Below are 18776 nucleotides of genomic sequence, written 5' to 3'. Positions count from 1 at the left end.
GCTATTTCTCTGCTATTTGAAAATACAATAGAAGAAACTGAGCCTTTTAAACATACGTCAGCGTCTTCTTATAAACCTTTGTACTTATGTAAACATCAGGAAATTCAAAGCCCGGAAACTTTTCCTATCCTTTTCCTCTAGACCTGCCAATCAAACATTTTTACCCACTTCAACATGCCTCATTTTATAGATCACTGCAACAGAGTTAACTACTACAGTAATCCTAGTTCTAATCTTAGCTACATTCACTCCAGCAATGGCTAAGAATTCTCAGCAAAGAAACGGATTTTGTAGCAAGTGCAGAATGAAGTTGCTGGGTGCCATGTATTTTGGAAATCTCAGGGAACAGGGACTGTTTCGTTTTTGGTGATTGGTGATAGGCAGGAGTTTTTCGAAATGACAGGTTTTTTGTGTTTTTTTGTTGTTTTTGTTTTTGGTTTTTTTTGAGGTAACTTTCCAAGTTGAACTCAAACATCGTAATTCTTTTTTTTTCCTTTTTCTTTTTATAGAGATGTACCTCGCCATCTTGCCCAGGCTAGTCTTGAACTCCTGACCCCAAGTGATCCACCCACCTCAGCCCCACAAAGTGCTGGGATTACAGGCATGAGCCACACTGCGTTCAGCCTACAAACATCCTAATTCTGATGTTACCATTTGCCTGCTTTTTAAAAAACGAATTTCTTACAGATTTATGTGGTCTAACCTAAATCAGAATTTAAGTTTAAAATATTTACCAAAACTTAAAAACATTTTTTCTTTTTAGCCCTTGAGTCCTACTTGCCTTTATACATTAAAACCTCACATTCGGCACTCCATCAGTTTGCCATTTGGAATTATTTGTCAAGTGGGCTGAGCTTTGCTGTTCACAATTATGTATGTGTACTTTGTTTTTTTCTGTTTTTCTTTTTTGAGACAGAGTCTTGCTCTGTCACCCAGGCTACAGTGCAGTGGCGTGATCTCGACTGGCTGCAACCTCCACTTCCCGGGTTCAAGCAATTCTCCTGCCTCAGCCTCCCCAGTAGCTGGGAGTACAGGCACGCACCACTGCCCCTGGCTAATTTTGTATTTTTAGTAGAGACAGGGTTTCACCATGTTGGCCAGACTGGTCTCAAACTCCTGACCTCAGGTATCTGCCTGCCTCGGCCTCCCAAAGTGCTGGGATAACAGGTGTGAGCTATTGTGCCCGGCTTACATTTTGATATCTTTAAGTCAATGGTCTGTAGGCCTTGTCTTACTTCAAAATGATCAAATTTATGGAAACTCCTTTCCCTGAGGGAAACTGAAATAAATTTAGACTTGGAGACTGCCACAAAAAGTACAGGCCTGTGATAGATCATTTTTGCTGTGTAGACATGTTTTTTTTTTTTCCTTAAAACTTTTTTTGGGAAATTTAAAATTCCATTTCCATGTTGCTATCTAATAATTGTTTTTGTTTAGAGATAGGGTCTCAGTATGTTGCCTATGTTGCCCAGGCTGGTCTCAAACCCTTGGGCCTCCCAAAGTATTGGGATTACAGGAGTGAGTCACTGCACCAGGCCCCTAATAATAATGTTATCTGCAAACATTAGCAGTGTACTTGGTGTGATAAAGAATGGTGATTTCTCATTTTGCAAAGTTCTCATTTACACCATCACTCCAAGATCTCTCAGTTGCCCAGGCTGTAATGCTGTGGTGTGATCATGGCTCACTGCAGCCTTGAACTCTTGTGCTCAAGCAGCCCTTCTGCCTCAGCCTCCCGAATAGCTAGGACTTACAGGCATGCAACGCCACACCTGGCAATTAGAAAAAAAAATTATTTTGTAGAGATGGGGGTCTTTGCTGTGTTGCCCATGCTGCTCTCAAATTTCCTGGCCTCAAGCAGTCCTCCAGCCTCAGTATATAGACATGTTTGAGCAAGTAATTTATCATATAGATTAGATGTCACACTGAGTTTGAACAAGAGACAGGCTGCAGTTTTCCTAAAGTAACAAAATGACAGACATTTGTTAAAACAGACAAACCATCAGTGTAGTCATTCTTTTGACAGGTCATGAGATGGGTACTTCCGATTCTGCCTTGGACACCGTGGAGGAAGAGAGTAGGTACTGACACAAATACACTGAAAGCTCCGATTTACTGGCCTTTGACTCTGTCCTAAAAAGGAGATACGACAGGAAATTCTGAAGCAAAAGAAAATCCCAATCATAACAGAAGTTTACAAAGAGGCCCAAGGGAATGGCCTTTGTACCGGGAGTGCTGTTTTCTGAAAATGAAAAACTGAATAATACATGAGCTTCACATGCAGGGGGAGTAAGAAAGAGCAGGAATGCAGGCGTTTCCCCTGGGCCAGCAGATGAGCAATTGCCCACTTCCTAAGAGTGATCAGTGGTGACAGCTGGGAGAGAAGTGAGAGCTGGGTAAGCTGGGAGGTGACTTCTATGTCCTCGACCTCCTGTGAACATTGAAAGACACTGTGTCATTTGCCTACTGAGAGTCTGCTTTGGGAGGCCAGAGTAGAAGACACTACTGGCTTTAGAGCCCCATTTCTCTGGGGATTCCCAAACTGTGCCTTCGACCATCTCTTAAATCTTGAAGAAAAAGAGATAGAGATGTTGTGATTTAAATGAGAAATTTGCAAAATGAGAAACAGCTGTTCTTCATCACGCCAAGTGCATCGTTAGTGTTTTCAGATAAAATTATGGTTAGGTAGCAAAATGGAAGTGAAATTTTTAATTTCTTAGTGCCATACCTCCTTCATCTAAGTTTATGATCCCATCTTGACCCTCTTTTGAATCTTGAAGATAAAAATAGAGATGGTGTGATTTAAATGAGAAATCTGCAAAATCAGAAATCACCGTTCTTCATCACACCAAGTACACTGTTAATGTTTGCAGATAAAATTATTATTAGGGGCCTGGTGCAGTGGCTCACTCCTATAATCTCAATACTTTGGGAGGCCCAAGGGTTTGAGACCAGCCTGGGCAACCTACTGAGACCCCATCTCTAAAAAAAAAAAAAAAAAAATACTAGGTGGCAAAATGAAAATGAGATTTTAAATTTCTTAGTGCTATACCCCCTTCATCTGAAGTTTATAATCTCTTGCCAAAGGTCAAGAGAAGAGTGGCAGGCCTCCATGCCTATCCTTCCTAGACAAAAAACAGTAAAAAATCCCAGGACCAAGAACTGAGTCCTGGTGGTGGACGGCCAGGAACCCCGTGAACATCAGTGTCAAGTCAGTTCATCTGAAGATGGTCAGCTGATGTTTTAAAATTAGATTTGTCTTATTAACTGTGTAAGTCTATTGCTAAATGTCTCCTGGCCCTTACTGATATGTCTTCGTGTGAAAATGCTAACATCAATAGTTGATGCACAGGAAGCATCGTCAGAAAGTCAAACTCTTCCCCTCTCGGAAATATTCTTCCAATGACCTCTTTACTCACGTCTTCTGCAAAAAAGAGGATCAGAATAGAGCAAACTGAGTTCATTTGAAATTTTTAAAATTTTAAAAATAAAATAAAATAGGAACAGGGTCTTGCTATGCTGCACAGCTGGTCTCACTCCTGAGCTCAAGCAATCCTCTTACCTTGGCCTCCCAAAGTGCTGAGGTTACATGCAAATGAGCCTCTGTGCCAGGCCTTCATTTGCGATTTTAATATGCAACAGCTCAGATGAAAAGATACTCTGAATAATCAAATAATGTAGTTAGTTCTTCCTCAATTGAAGAAGGAATAAGTTAATGTTTTTAATTTTCCCAATTGTTTTTCTCCCAGAAAGTTTTCTTAAACCATTAGTCTTCTGTAGTTAGCAAACACTCATAGGCAGGCAGATAAATGAACAACAAGTAAGTATTCATGGAAAGCACAAACATCAGCAACACCAAAACATCTTTCTTTTTTCAGGAGCATGTGTGATTATGATTTTTGATTGCATAAGTTCCAGGAAAAATTGTCATTAGTTTACATGATGGGATTAGATCTAGTAATCATTGGTATTATACAGAGAGAACCATGGCTTTCAAGTAAGTGCTCTGATACCCAACCAAAGTTAAGAGCCTCTAGGTCCCAGAGGAAACGATTGAGGGGCTTTGCAAACTAAGGCTGGAGGAGATGGAACAGGGATGAACTGAGGGGGAAAAAAACAAAGTGGGCTTAGGATGGAGAACTTGGGCAGCATGCCAGCAGCTGAGCATCCTCAGGGCACACCCCTCTGCTGAGGGATGCTGTGAGCTGGCCGTCCTGATGGGAAGACTGTCTACGTCTGGCTTCAGGAACTGTCCCGATGGACACAGGATTCCCTTGCCTCCGCAGTGCATCTTCTCCTATCAACAAAAGGAAGTAGGAAGAAAGAAACAGCAAGAAGAGGCCTGCAAAAAAGTCTTTAAAAAGTTTTATCTATGGCAGCCCTGCAGTCTTCCTTCTTTTCAGTGAATAGAAAAGAGCTCAAAAATCCATACCTTCACATCAGAGGTGCACTGTTCATACATCAAATTCTTGTAACATCCAAAGGCGAGGGAAGAACAAGGTGAGCTGGCTCCTGAAGAAGTATTCATGGAATATGAGAGCCGAAAGGGGTGTTGAAAAGTCATATTTCATGGTAATCCTGTGCCATATAGACATAATCTTTCCTGTATCGGTAGAAAATAGATTCCCCATAATGGCACAAGTCACATACTAAATTGTGCAATAGGATTACAGCACCATCTTGTGGCCAAAATCAGTACAGTGCTGAACACAAAAAGCTCCCATTTGTTCCATTCTTACTTGGAGTTTAGTATTAGTTTCTAGTTTACTTTCTTGTGACCACATACAACATTTTGAGAAAAATATTCCTCATTATACATATGCATACAATAAAGAGTATGAATTTAAAAGAATAGGGGTTATGTAACTAAGTTTGTAGACATTAATGTTGCATTTTTGGCTAGGGGATGTTTTTGGTACAACTATACTTTGGGCACAGGGAACTGGAGAGTGGGAAAAGGTGGAAAAAGTCGGAATTTCAAAGTAAATGACTAATGGCTTTCTCTGGTGTGAAGCTAAATTCAAATGTCAGTGCTTCCTTCCAGTCTTATGACTGTCTTCTCAACATGGACGAGGCATTAGTCAAAAAGCTAGTCCTTCACATGGTCACTGAATGCTCTTGGTCACATGCACCATTTGACGACACCCTTGTACTCACATGTTCCTTCTGCCCACATGTCATATTTATGCAGTTAGGCTCATAGGACAAATAGCTACTCAGAGACTGGTTCCAAATTTCAAGCTATATTTGATACACAATTGAAAATGTATGTCAATTTTTCTAAATTTTCTACATTTCTACCCTATTTTAGTGGGTGCTTTTAAAAAGTGCAACTTAAGTTCAAAGAAGCCTTTACTTAGAAATATGTTGAAATTACATTCTACATGAGGCATATGGATCTCTACTTGCAAAGCAGTTTTATCAACTAGAGCTAGACTTGTCCCACATGTAAATTTGGAAGCATTCAAGTTTTAAAAGCTTGAAAACCTAAAAGGATAGTTCCCCTCCAAGATTGTAGGTTAAGGTCCTGCAAACTCCCCTGAGCAGGCGAAATTTGGGAATGCACAATCAGCACTATTTAGCGGGGGTGAAAAAGGATTACTGGGTTTGCAAATGAATTCTCTAGACTTTCTTAATGTTTACCTTAAAAAAATTAGAATCATACTACAGCTAGATTCTGCCATCTCACAGACACTAAGTGGTCATAAGACGTCTTTTGCTTTCCAGAAAAGTTCGTCATATAATCTCCTTTCTCCTACAGTACCAATGAGATGATTATCGAATCATGTTTACTTGTGAGTAACACACATAAATGGCATTTTACCACTGGTTTTGGTCCTCTATCCTTGTGTTTCATTACTAGGATTTGAAGTTAACTCTGAAAAAAAGGTAAAATATACTTGACCTTTGAACAATGCAGGGATTAGGGATATTGACACCTTATGTAGCAGTAAATCTGTATATAACTTTGACTTCCCAAAAACTTAACTCCTAATAGCCTATGGCTAACTGGAAGCCTTACTGATAATATATTAATAAACAATCAACACATTTTGTTATACGTATTATAAACTTTATTCTTACAACAAAGTAAGCTAAAAAATATAAAGGAAATCAAAGGAGGAGAAAATATATTTACGACTCATTAAGTGGACATGGATGATCAAAAAGCTCTTCATCTTTGTCTTCATGCTGAGTAGGCTGAAGAGGAGGAGGAAAAGAGGATGGTCTTGCTGTCTCAGGGTGGCAGAAACAGAAGAAAATCCGCGTATACATAGTGATCTGCAAAATTTAAACCCACGTTGTTCAAGGGTCAACTTTAACTTACTTTTAACCTACCAATTCAGTCAACTAGTTGTTTTTCAAATGTTCCCCTCCAAAAAGTCTCTGCTTTACCTTGGGGAGCTATAAACCCTGTAATATAAGCTCAAGTTCCACTTTCCTAGCCAGTCTCAGGAAAGGCACTTCAAAATTCCTTTATCTTTCTTTATAAAAAAAACGTCAGACCGGGCGCAGTGGCTCACACCTGTAATCCCAGCACTTTGGGAGGCCGAGGTGGGCAGATCACAAGGTCAAGAGATTGAGACCATCCTGGCCAACATGGTGAAACCCCGTCTCTACTAAAATACAAAAAATTAGCTGGGCATGGTAGCATGCACCTGTAGTCCCAGCTACTCGGGAGGCTGAGGCAGGGGAATCCCTTGAACTCAGGAGGCGGAGGTTGCAGTGAGCTAAGACTGCACCACTGCACTCCAGCTTGGGCAACAGAGCCAGACTCCGTCTAAAAAATAAATAAATAAATTCATGGTAAAAGTGCTGTTGGTTTTAACATTTTACCTCTTTTCTATTTTCAACTCGTAGGTCCTGCTATTCTTGTTAACCCCCGCGAGTGACTACTGGAAGACTCAAACTAAAAATAACTGTTGCCGAAAAGTTTTTAAAAAATGATAAATCAAAAGGAATTTGCAGTTAGGGGATTATTGAACTGACCACAAAGGATTAGAACACCAAAACCTCTCTACTGAATTAAATGTGTTCCAATACTTAGAAGAGTGCTTGGTACGTACTATTATTATGACTAGAATACTAAATTGAACTGAAATCTATGCTTTATTTTCCCTTCACCATTAACATTTTAAGCTGTTTTTGAGTTTCAACTTCTTAGAATAGGCAATTTCTGAGAAGCATAACATTTGCCTTTTCCTGCTATTTACAATAGAAACTGAATAAGAAACATACTAGAAGTATACAGAATTTTAAACTTGGAATTTGGGGATCATGTAAATAGCTGCCTACTTATAATCTATACCATGCATTTCCCAAAGAGTTTTAACATTACTATTTCAGTTAAAATTGTATTACAGAAGCAAAGTTCATCAACCTCCTGCCATTACTGGGTATATCAAATTAAAATGCAATGTAACATGTGGAGAAAAAATGTATTGGTATTACAGCAAAAAATTCACATAAGATACATAAATTATGATACCTCAAAGCTAGAGGCAAATGAAATACACCTAATTATACAAATTCTATACAATTAAATCAAGAACTTTAGGAAAATTTCTTGTAAAAATGTCAAGAAAAGATTTGATCTGGTTGGGCACAATAGCTCACGCCCGTAATCCCAGCACTTTGGGAGGCCAAGGTAGGCGGATCACCTGAGGTCAGGAGTTCAAGACCAGCCTGATCAACATGGAGAAACCCCATCTCTACTAAAAATACAAAAATTAGCCGGGTATGGTGGCATATGCCTGTAATTCCAGCTACTAGGGAGGCTGGGGCACAAGAATCGCTTGAACCTGTGAGGTGGAGGTTGCAGTGAGCCGAGATCGCACCACTGCAGTCCAGCCTGGGTGACAGAGTAAGACTCTATCTCAAGAAAAAAAAAAAAAAGATTTGATCAAACCAAAATTTTAGAAAAACAAAATCAAAAACACTGTGACTTGATTAACATTTATTTAATTTTGGGAACACAGTAAAAAAGAAGAACAAACCAAAAAAAAACCACCTATTTCTTCACAATTTTGAAAATGTCTGGCTTGAAACACCTTTGACATTTATCTCACTTTCAGTCTCAAGTTTCAGGCTGCCACATTCATGGCTGGCTAGCTGGCAGTGATGCTCTTCTCTGCTCTCAAGGTTTCTTTGGGCTTGGAATAGTTCCAAGGCCGTCTATTCTCTGTGAATCCATAAAGTTTTCTAAGGGCCACTCGAGCAGCCTCTTCTTCTGCAACCAATACTGTTTCCCCAGGTCCTTCTGCAATCAACTTTTTATCACTAGAAAGAGAACAAATAGTAGTCTTAAATTACATGGAATATCATAAGACAGTACACAAAGCAGTTATAAAGCAATTATGCCATCTACATCTTATTTCAATAACACACATTAGAAGTAACACAATAGCTTTGATAGATCATCTTTTGGATTTTAACTAGATTTGTTGCAAGTTCATTACATATGGTAATTAGACAAAGATACACTCATGTTTCATTAGAAATATATACAACTCTATCAAGTCAAAAAAGCATCTATGTTTTCAATTGTTGATGAGAGAATTGGAAGAATATGTAAATAAATATCTCCTTACAAAACCCTGAAACTAATAAAAATATTATCAGGAATTATGACTATTTTTATTTTTAATGTGTGACATAACTTGGGAAAAGATTCTGTTGAAAAAATTATGCCTTTTGAGTTTGTCATCTAAACTTTAACACAAATGAGAAACCAGTTCTATACTTCAAATTAAGAACTTTAGGCCAGGCGTGATGGCTCACACTTTTTTTTTTGAGACAGAGTCTCACTCTGTCGTCCAGGCTGGAGTGCAGTGGTGCGATCTCAGCTCACTGCAAGCTCTGCCTCCCAGGTTCACGCCATTCTCCCACCTTAGCCTCCCAAGTAGCTAGGACTACAGGTGCCTGCCACCACACCAGGCTAGCTTTTTGTATTTTTAGTAGAGACGGGCATTTCACCGTGTTAGCCAGGATGGTCTCCATCTCCTGACCTTGTGATCCGCCCGCCTTGGCCACCCCATGGCTCACACCTTTAACACCAACACTTTGGGAGACCAAAGCAGGAGGACTGCTTGAGCCCAGGAGTTCGAGATCAGACTGCACAACATAGTGAGACCTCCAAAAAAAAAAAAAAAAAAAAATGAAATGAAATAAAAAAAAAGAGCTTCAAAACAGGCTCAGATTTTAAAATTATTTTATATATTTCTAACCCAGTCTAATTTATTTCCAAGTGAGGTAACACTCAATGTTGGCTATGAGTATTCTATTGATAAATCTAAGGTAGGTAGTCCTCTGCTTTACTGGTATTTCTATATCATAATGATTTATCTTCTTAAAAAATGTGAAATGTTCCTTCAAGGGAGCAGAGAATGTAGAATGTGCACATCAAATAACTATAATCCTTTTTGTTTTGCTACTTCTGAAATATATTTAACTACTTCCTGGAAATTTTCTGACCTAAAATTTCATCTGTGCCATTAAAAGAAGCATCTCCAGAAAGTTTCATGCACAGCAACTGCATTTACTAAATCGGATTCGATATAAACTGATTTGAAAGTGAAGACTGAAGCCAAATTAAAGAAAAACTAGTGAAGCTACACAAAGAACAACAATAAATTTGCTAAAAAACATGTTATGATAATAATTGGAAATGAAACAAATGTTATATAAGTTAAACTTTATAATAATAAACACAAATTTGCACAAATCTTGAGAAACAGAAAAAGTCATCTTAAAATGAATAACAAGCATAGAATTTTGTTTTTAGTCTAACGTTGCTGGTTTTATCATTGATCATGTTTTAAAGTCATTATGTAAAATCTACAAAAACACAACTACCCAACAGTAATCACTGTAGTGATACGGCAAATGACTTCTTACATTTTTTTTTTAGATAAAAGATCATTCTCTAAAATATCCCAATCTCATTAAATATTCTTTTAAAGTATTGCCTGTAATAGCTGTACTATATATTACATCATGTACATGTATCATTTCCCTCTTGTGGAATATCAAATTTATTTCTAATTGTTTTTCAGTTCAACAACTATTTACTGACCACCACGTCCCAGCAACTGTTCAAGGTATGGAGCATAAAGAGGTAAACAACAAATGTCTTTGTTCACAAAATTTGTCTGCAAATTTAAGGCAAACAACCAAAAGTTGAAATACCAAAATCAAAGAACATAAAAAATTTTAAGATGCTTGGCATTTCGTCAAAATTATTCACAGAAATATGGTACATTGTTTTCCTATCAGCAGTGTATAAACTGATGATAAAAGATATGTTTAAAAGGTTTGCCAAACAGACAAGTAACAAAGAGTAGCTCACTGTTTTTGCATTTCAATAAATAAAACTTTTTACAACACTATCCATTTTCCCCACGTGGTAACTTCTATTTCTTTTATACTTATAAAGTCTTTTTGTGATACAAGGATTAGAAAAATATTTACCTAAATCTTAATCTAGCTATTTTAAATATTCACTATTTACATTTAACACTTTAATCTTAACATCTGAGATTAATTTGGGGCAGGTCAACTTTTTACTAACAAAACTAAAAAGCTCTCTGGCCGGGCGCGGTGGCTCAAGCCTGTAATCCCAGCACTTTGGGAGGCCGAGACGGGCGGATCACGAGGTCAGGAGATCGAGACCATCTTGGCTACCACGGTGAAACCCGTCTCTCCTAAAAAAATACAAAAAACTAGCCGGGCGAGGTGGCGGGTGCCTGTAGTCCCAGCTACTTGGGAGGCTGAGGCAGGAGAATGGCGTGAACCCGAGAGGAGGAGCTTGCAGTGAGCTGAGATCCGGCCACTGCACTCCACCCTGGGTGACAGAGCGAGACTCCGTCTCAAAAAAAAAAAAAAAAACTAAAAAGCTCTCAACATGGGTTGATTTATACATTTTGATGGATAAGGTCCTTCCTTTCCAGATCTAGGCTCAGTTGAAGCTACTGACAAGAATGGATTAAGGTTAAATCTGTAACATAAGTCAACATTTGTACTTTTACACAGAAAAATTTAAGATAACATACTGAAAGTCTACAGCAAATATTATTGGCTGACAAAAGCCACTATTAGCAAAACTCAGATTCTTCCCCTAAGCATAACTGGCAGGAAGGGAAGTAGTAAATAATAACATGGGGAAGAGATTTTTTTTTAAATCTTTTAATGCAATTAAAGTTACGTTACAGAATTTGAAGAGGTTATGTTAACATTCCTTATGGAATGTGAAGAGTCTGTTTTTAGGATTTCCTCAAAGTTATAAAGTTATGATTAAAATTTCACTAACCAGTATAAGCCAACAAAATACAAAGGCAAAGCTGTGGTGCCACCAGACTGCCTTGTAAGTCTTGATTCAGGGGCTGAAATATTCCTTTTCTTCAGTTCTTCTACCAATAGCCCCATGGGATCTATTATCTTCCACATCTCAAAGAGCTCTTTTCCAGTCATTTGAGTAATTAAGAAGTCCTACATATAAAAATACAATTTATACATTTTAATTAGTAGAAAGAACAATAGGACCACAATTCAAAATATATTCTTTACACTTTTTAAATTAGAGAAGCCACAGAGTACATTTTTAACAGAAATTTAAAACTTAATGGGAAATGAAAGACAAAAATGTACTATTCTTTTTCATTCCCCCAGTTTTTACACACATTTTATTACAAAAATCATAGTTGGATTAAAAAAACTTGAAAGCCCAAGAAACCTATTTCAAGTACTATGATCTACCAAAATTCCACAGAAGGTAGAATCCTGTAATTTTTTTTTTTTTCTTTTTTGAGACAGGGCTTCACTCTGTTGCCTAGGCTAGAGTGCAGAGGTGTGATCACAAGTACACTGAAACCTCGGACTACTGGGCTCAAGCAATCCTCCCAGCTCGGCCTCTTTAGCAGCTGAGACTATAGGTGCACACCACCATACCCGGCTAGTTTTTAAATTTTTTGTAGAGACGAGGTCTCCATAAGTTGCCCAGGTTGGTCTCAACTCCTAGCCTGAAAGGATCCTCCTGCCTTGGCTTCTCAAAGTACTGGAATTATAGGCATTAGTCACCACACCCTGCCCTATCTTATAATTCAGAATTATATTCCTACTAGTAAAAAAAAAAATATATTTAAAGAATTGAGTTAACAAATAAAAAGTAGTAACTTCTTACAGAAATTCATGTAAAATGGCACTCAGAGCCTCTAGATAACAATATTTCCTCCATTAATAATGTTTTTAAAAACTTGGCCGGGCAAGGTGGCTCACACCTGTAATCCCAGGACTTTGGGGGACCGAGGCAGGCAGATCACTTGAGGCCAGGAGTTTGAGACTAGCCTGGCCAACATGGTGAAACCCTGTCACTACTAAAAATACAAAAATTAGCCAGGCGTGATGGTGCACGCCTGTAAACCCAGCTAGAAGGGAGACTGAGGTGCAAGAATCACTTGAACCTGGGAGGTGCAGGTGGCAGTCAGCCAAGATCATGCTACCACAGCACTCCAGCCTGGGCAACAGGGCAAGACTCTGTCTCTAAAAATAATAATAAATAATTTTTTAAAAATCGCTTAATAATTTCACATAAACTTTTAAAACTGTAACATACTAATAATTATTTATATGACTAAGATAACTGAGAAATTATGAACATTCAAAGCAGAATTGATTTTGCCAGTAAAAAGCATTACGCTGTATAGAAACTATGGAAGCAAACATTAATTTACAGCAATTTACATATTCCAATTAACTTGTATTAACAAACATTAGTAATACGATAACAGGATGGATGGATGGATGGATGGATGGAGGCAGGAGGGAAGAAATTTAAAAAGACCCCTTAGTTCATGAAATGAAGTCAATTCATTACAACACTCCTCCAAGCACCAGAACACTTTCAACTTCATTAATAAAAAATATTAGGCCAGGCATGGTGGCTGATACCTATAATCCCAGCACTCTGGGAGGCCGAGGTGGGAGGATCAATCACTTGAGATCAGGAGTTCAAGACCAGCCTGAACACCATAATGAGATCGCGTTTCTACAAAAAAAAAATTTAGCTGGACGTAGTGGCGCATGCCTGTGGTCCCAGCTACTAGGCAAGCTGACATAGGAGGATGGCTTGAGCCCAGGAAGTCGAGGCTGCAGTGTGCTGTGATTGTGCCACTGCACTGCAGCCTGGACAACAGAGTGAGACACTGTCTCAAAAAAAAAAAATGTATAAATCCATTCTCAGTAGGGGATTTTGAAATGTTTTAATGTACAGAAGTAGATATGCCTTATGGGATATGTATGTATATGCACATATATAAAAATCACTGAACTGCTATCTGTCATATAGAATAACCAAGTGTAAGGTAAGGAAACACAACTCTTTCCCACCATCGAAGATATTAGTAGGAATATAGAAAGAAAGCTCAATTTTTCTTAAGTGATTACCTTCTATTTTTTGCTATTTGCTCCTGGTCTTACTAATTTATTATTAGAACTTTCTAGTAGGGTATAAGTTGAATACTCCAATCTCACCTCCCCAGAATAGGGAAGGGGTATGAAGAAATGATGTTTCTAAAATGCGCATTTGATCATTAAAAACCTCCCACTTAGAACAACTCCAGCTGTCACTATACAAGATCATCAAAATACATACTCCGTAGCATGGCTAAGAGTGCTGTTCTCATTTCCAGATGCAGAGATATCACCTGGAGAGCTACTTAAAATACAGATTCCGGCTGGGGGCGGTGGCTCACGCCTGTAATCCCAGCACTTTGGGAGGCCGAGGTGGGTGGATCACGAGGTCAGGAGATCGAGACCATCCTGGCTAACACAGTGAAACCCTGTCTCTACTAAAAATAGAAAAAATTAGCCAGGCATGGTGGCGGGTGCCTGTAGTCCCAGCTACTTGGGAGGCTGAGGCAGGAGAATTGTGTGAACCCGGGAGGCGGAGCTTGCAGTGAGATGAGATCGCATCACTGCACTCCAGCCTGTGCAACAAAGCAGACTCTGTCTCAAAAAAAAAAAGATTCCTAGGTCCTACTCCCAGAGATTATGTACTCTGAGGGGGTGCCTGAGAATCTGCATTTCTATCAAGTTCTCCAGTGACGCTGATACTGACGCCCAAACCACTTTCTGAGTAACACTGTTGGCTCTTCTGTACACTGGCTCTTGAAGGTCCAGACTCATCTTTGATCACTTCTCCAAATGCAATATGATTCAGTCACAAAAAATTAACTGTAGTTCCCAAGCACACACTCACCCTTGACATTGTCTTCCCAAAACATCTTTTTTACGGGCACAAATCGCTTCTATAAAACCTTTCCTACCCTTACTAAAGTTGGTTGTTGCCTGAACTCTGAATTCACTCTGCGCCTTAACACCTCTAGAAAAGCACTTCCACACTGCATTCCATCTAACTAATGAGTTGTGAGTAGGATCAAATCCTATTTAGATTGTGGCTCCAGAGCTCAGCAGAGTGCCTGGCCCACAGTAAGGCACCAACATTAAGTGGATGAACAAATGAAACAGGACAATCCAAACCTGTCAATTCTACTATGAGAGACATCAAAGCTCAACTTATAAACAGATATTTGAATTATCTATGTTTCGTAAGATCTTTACTTGGAACTGTTAAGAGGCATTAAAATATGGTAAATATTTCCAACATAGTTTCATGACTACCTTGTAGAATTTCAAAATGGTGACCAAAAATTATTTAAACTCCACAGAGGTTATAGTAAAGAGAATGGAAATCAAAGAGGACTTTGTCAGAATTTCTATAGAAAAAACTAACTGGGGGGAGAAAGATAGGTCTTACCTATGAACAAAGTCTGAAGTGTCAGTAAATACAGATATTCTCTTAACAAAATTATCAAACTTGGTATCAAAACTAAATGAACAGATTCCAATAGCATGTGATGCTGGTTTAAGGACTGAATGTCAGTCAGATAGATGCTTGAATCAAAACTGTCTTTCTGACTTAAAGAGATTGTGTGGACTCTCTATTATCAAAAAGTGAACAAAATCTCATGTTTTCATCCAATGGCAGAGGATAAAACTTCTCCCAGTTAATAAATTACAAACGGATAGTGAGAGTCAAGTTGTACCAATTAAGAAACCGAATTAGCTAAGTCACTAGCTAACAAAGAGTTAGGCATTAGAGGGACTTGAAATCCAAGATTTATCACTTGGAAGAGCAGACAGCAGCTGGTACTGAAGCACAGGCCTCTGCATACTGTCCTTTGACTTCATTCATTCACCAAACATCTACTGAGTATCTCTCATGCAGGCAGTATCCTTGGCCCTAAGGATGTAAACTTAAAGATGACATGGCTTGTGGTCCTTCAGAAATCACAACCCACAATTTAATATTCACTTTTTATGATATCCATAATAAGAGACAACTGGAATAATTACACCCCTTCCATAAAAAAGTTTTAGGTTTTTCTCAGTTTTTCTTGGGACAAACATTCACTTCCAAGGTGATGTATCAAAGAAGAGAATTACAAAAGAAAATTTTCCCTTCTGTCTTTCTCAAGCATGTCCAATTAATAATTACGTACCCTGATAAAAAGTGCAGTCCTCTCGGGTCCACTGCTCTGTAACAGGGCTCCAATAACTGCAAAGAAAGTTTGCTGTAATACAGTCGGGGGCACTGGGAATTCCTCACTCAGTGTTAACTGCTCCACAGCCAAGTTTCTAGCCACGTGACACACGACTTCCTCACCAGTGAGAAAGTCAACAAGATTTCTGATGCCTTCAGTGGGCAAGTCTGGGAACTCGTCTTCAAGAAACTGTGTGAGGCAAGTCTGTGAAAAAGATGTCCCTTGTTCAGATAGTTCCTGATTACTTTTAAGATTCAGAAGTACAGCTTCTTTCTCTATCCCAAGTTGCTGGCGCTTGGCCTCCTCACTTTTAATATAGCAGCTATTAACAAATGCAGTTTTGAGAAGATCTAAGGAAAAGTTTTCCTGTAACCGATGTCCAAAAGCTTGTATTTCTGCATGGTAATCCCAGTTCGGCTTCTCGGAACTGAAAATGTAAAGATAGTAAGAGATGGTAAAGAGAACAACCTCTTACTGTGATATAAAAATTTTTCACTGTGTTGTAATGTTATTAATTATATAAAGGAAATGAAAGAAGGTTATATTTCTTTTTAATGCCAGGCTGATATTCTAAATGTTAAGACTGAAGTCAGATAAATACTGGAAGTCCCTTGCTATATTCTACATATATGATCGGATTAATTTTCCCGTTGATCCAATTGTCACATGAAATTGGTTCTTCAACATAAAAGACTAAGCCATTAGCCTAACTTTTAGGTTCCTTATTTCTGCTCTAATCATGAAACTATGTTTTATACCTAAGTATGAAACATAAATGATAATTTCACAGATTCAAGCCATAAACACTAGGTATGTTATATTTATGGTCATCCCTCAATATCTGTGGGGAATTGGTTCCGAGGACTCTCCTGAATACTGAAATTCATGGATGCTCCAGTCTCCCATATAAATGGTGTAGTACAGGCACACTTCATTTCACTGTACTTTGGTCTATTGTGCTTCACAGATTTATTGCATTTTATTTTTACAAATTGAAGGTTTGTAGCAATTCTGCATGTGCTCACTTTGTGTCTGTGTTAGCATTTTTTTGCAATGAAGTATTTTAAATTAAGGTACATACATTGCTTTTTAGACAATACTACTGCATACTTAATAAACTACAGAATAGTATAAACATAACTTAGGTACGCACTGGGAAATTTAAAAAGTCACGTGACTCGTTTATTGCCGTGGTCTAGAACCAACCCTACAATATGTATGAGGTATACCTGTATTTGCATATAACCTATGCACATCCTCCTGTATACTTTATAAGTCATCTCTGGATTACTTACACGTAACACAATATAAAACCCCTTTAAGAAACAAAGGGAAGCAAAGTATAAAAAGCTGGGTTGAAAGTCATAAGATATACATATAATATATACACTTACATAATCTGTACAAACCGTAAAGTTTCTTCCAACTTTGAGAGCCTAAAATACTTAACCTTATAATAAACAAGGGAATGGGAATTAAGAAGATATTTTATTTTTTGCCATAAACTTATCTGTTAGAAGACCGTTCCTACTGGTAGGAGTACAAAGTGGATCAACATTTTTTGGAGGGCAACGTTAAAGTACTAATAGCATTCAAAATTACATGCTACGTACGCATCCGCAAAGGTGAAATAAAGATACACGCTGTTACATAGGTTTTAATGGCAATAATATGGAGCTCATAAGCCCATCAACAGAGCCATAAAAAAGAGTGAGGTACATCTCTTTGTAATGCCATGACAACATGTCAAAGACACATTATTAAAGAGAAAAAGATGAAGGAATTTAAATTATGTAAAGTATGATCTGATTTGAAGCCATAAAAACCTGTCTCTCTGCCAAACCTGTTACCAGAACAACATTAATTTGGGCAAAAATCGAAAGCTAACTTTTTTTCCTTTTTCTCTAGACAGTAGACTTCAGGTTGTAGATTAATTTTTTTTTTCTCCTTAATTTACAATGCTGTGGACTGCTTTCTTCTCGCTTATCGGAATTCTCGGGTATTACAAATGGGGGCTACAACACCCAAGTCCACATAAGGAAGACCCTCCGGCCAGCCCCATTTCTCCCAATTTCCAGTAGACAAAATCCTAAATGGTAGTTTCAAAACGTCGGGAGCAGCCTGAAGCTCTACCACCCGCGGCACAAATCCATTTTCTTTGCCTCAGGCCACGCGCCCACAGCTCACGGGTGTCTCTATCGCAAACTTCCTAAAGCTTAATCCTGGGGCGCATCAGCCGCAGGCACAACACCGCGGGAGGAAGACCCCGTGTCTGCGACCGCCACCCTGACACCCCTTCCCGAGGTGTCTCCTACCGGCGCACGGGCGGCGGCGGGCACCGCAGAAGGCGCAGCCGCTCTAACTCCTTCTGGAAGCGGAAGGCGGCGCGGAATCCCTTCTTCACTCCCCGAACCGGAGGGACCAGCTTGGGGACGACTGGAGCAAGGAGGCAGCGAGGCCCCTGCTGCAGCACTCTTACCAGCCCGGACGCCATTGCACGGGAGAGCGCGATGGAAGACGGAACGAAAGTAGTCGGGCCAGTGTCCCCGTAACACACTTCCCCCGGAACCCGGGACGCGGAGAGAGGACAGGGACGGAGACCGCCCCCAGGGCGGGGCGACTGAGAGAGGGCGGGGGCGGAGACAGCCCCGGGGGCGGGGCGACTGAGAGAGGGCGGGGGCGGAGACAGCCCCGGGGGCGGGGCGACTGAGAGAGGGCGGGGGCGGAGACAGCCCCGGGGCGGGGTGACGGCGGCCGCCTTGGTGCTGCGCGTGCGTTGGTTCTCTCCTCCATTGGCGTTACTTTCCAATGATCCGGGTTTGAGGGCGTTTGCGTCCAAAAGTTTCTGGGAGAGGTTGCTTCACCCTGTCAGTTATTCTGTTGTTCCTTCTTCTCTCGTTACAGCAAAACAAACAAAAATCTCTTTCACGTTCAAGTTAAGGAAACATTTAAATCCTCAAAAACGAAAACATTTTTATTTATATTTAGTGTTCCAGACCATCAGTACTGCCATTATTGAGCAAGTATTTACCGAGCTTCTATTTTTGACCCAGCACGTCTCCAAAAGCCTTAGTTTTGGAAACCCTAGACTCAGAAATGTTGGCTTATCCAAAATTAACATTTTTCTTTAAAAGCAATCTAATAGTACTTTTTTTTTTTCTTTTCTTTTTTTTTTTT

At 39.3% G+C, this 18776-nt stretch overlaps 1 protein-coding gene across 1 annotated transcript; it reads right to left on the bottom strand.

Moving 5' to 3' along the window:
• Window positions 1-6051: 6051 nt before the first annotated feature.
• MRPL44 (mitochondrial ribosomal protein L44) lies at window positions 6052-18123 on the bottom strand. The gene is made up of 5 exons (XM_005574439.4): window positions 17915-18123; window positions 15558-16026; window positions 11309-11487; window positions 8070-8280; window positions 6052-6282 (listed from the first exon to the last, which is right to left on the bottom strand). The coding sequence occupies exons 1-4, from the start codon at window positions 18091-18093 to the stop codon at window positions 8109-8111; spliced, it is 999 nt and encodes a 332-aa protein (XP_005574496.3). The 5' UTR covers window positions 18094-18123; the 3' UTR covers window positions 6052-6282; window positions 8070-8108.
• Between the last annotated feature and the right edge of the window lie 653 nt (window positions 18124-18776).

This window comes from Macaca fascicularis, chromosome 12 (assembly GCF_037993035.2).
Source record: "Macaca fascicularis isolate 582-1 chromosome 12, T2T-MFA8v1.1".
Lineage (NCBI taxonomy): Eukaryota > Metazoa > Chordata > Mammalia > Primates > Cercopithecidae > Macaca > Macaca fascicularis.
This window is presented reverse-complemented; position numbering and strand designations above follow the sequence as displayed.

Bases quoted from the DNA above. Each gene is read 5' to 3' on its own strand.
- MRPL44 (XM_005574439.4), bottom strand. From the start codon at position 18,093: ATGGCGTCCGGGCTGGTAAGAGTGCTGCAGCAGGGGCCTCGCTGCCTC. The intron at 16,027-17,914 runs GTAGGAGACACC...TTACATTTTCAG, and splicing joins CCGCCGCCGCCCGTGCGCCG to TTCCGAGAAGCCGAACTGGG. The intron at 11,488-15,557 runs GTACGTAATTAT...TTTTATATGTAG, and splicing joins GGACTGCACTTTTTATCAGG to GACTTCTTAATTACTCAAAT.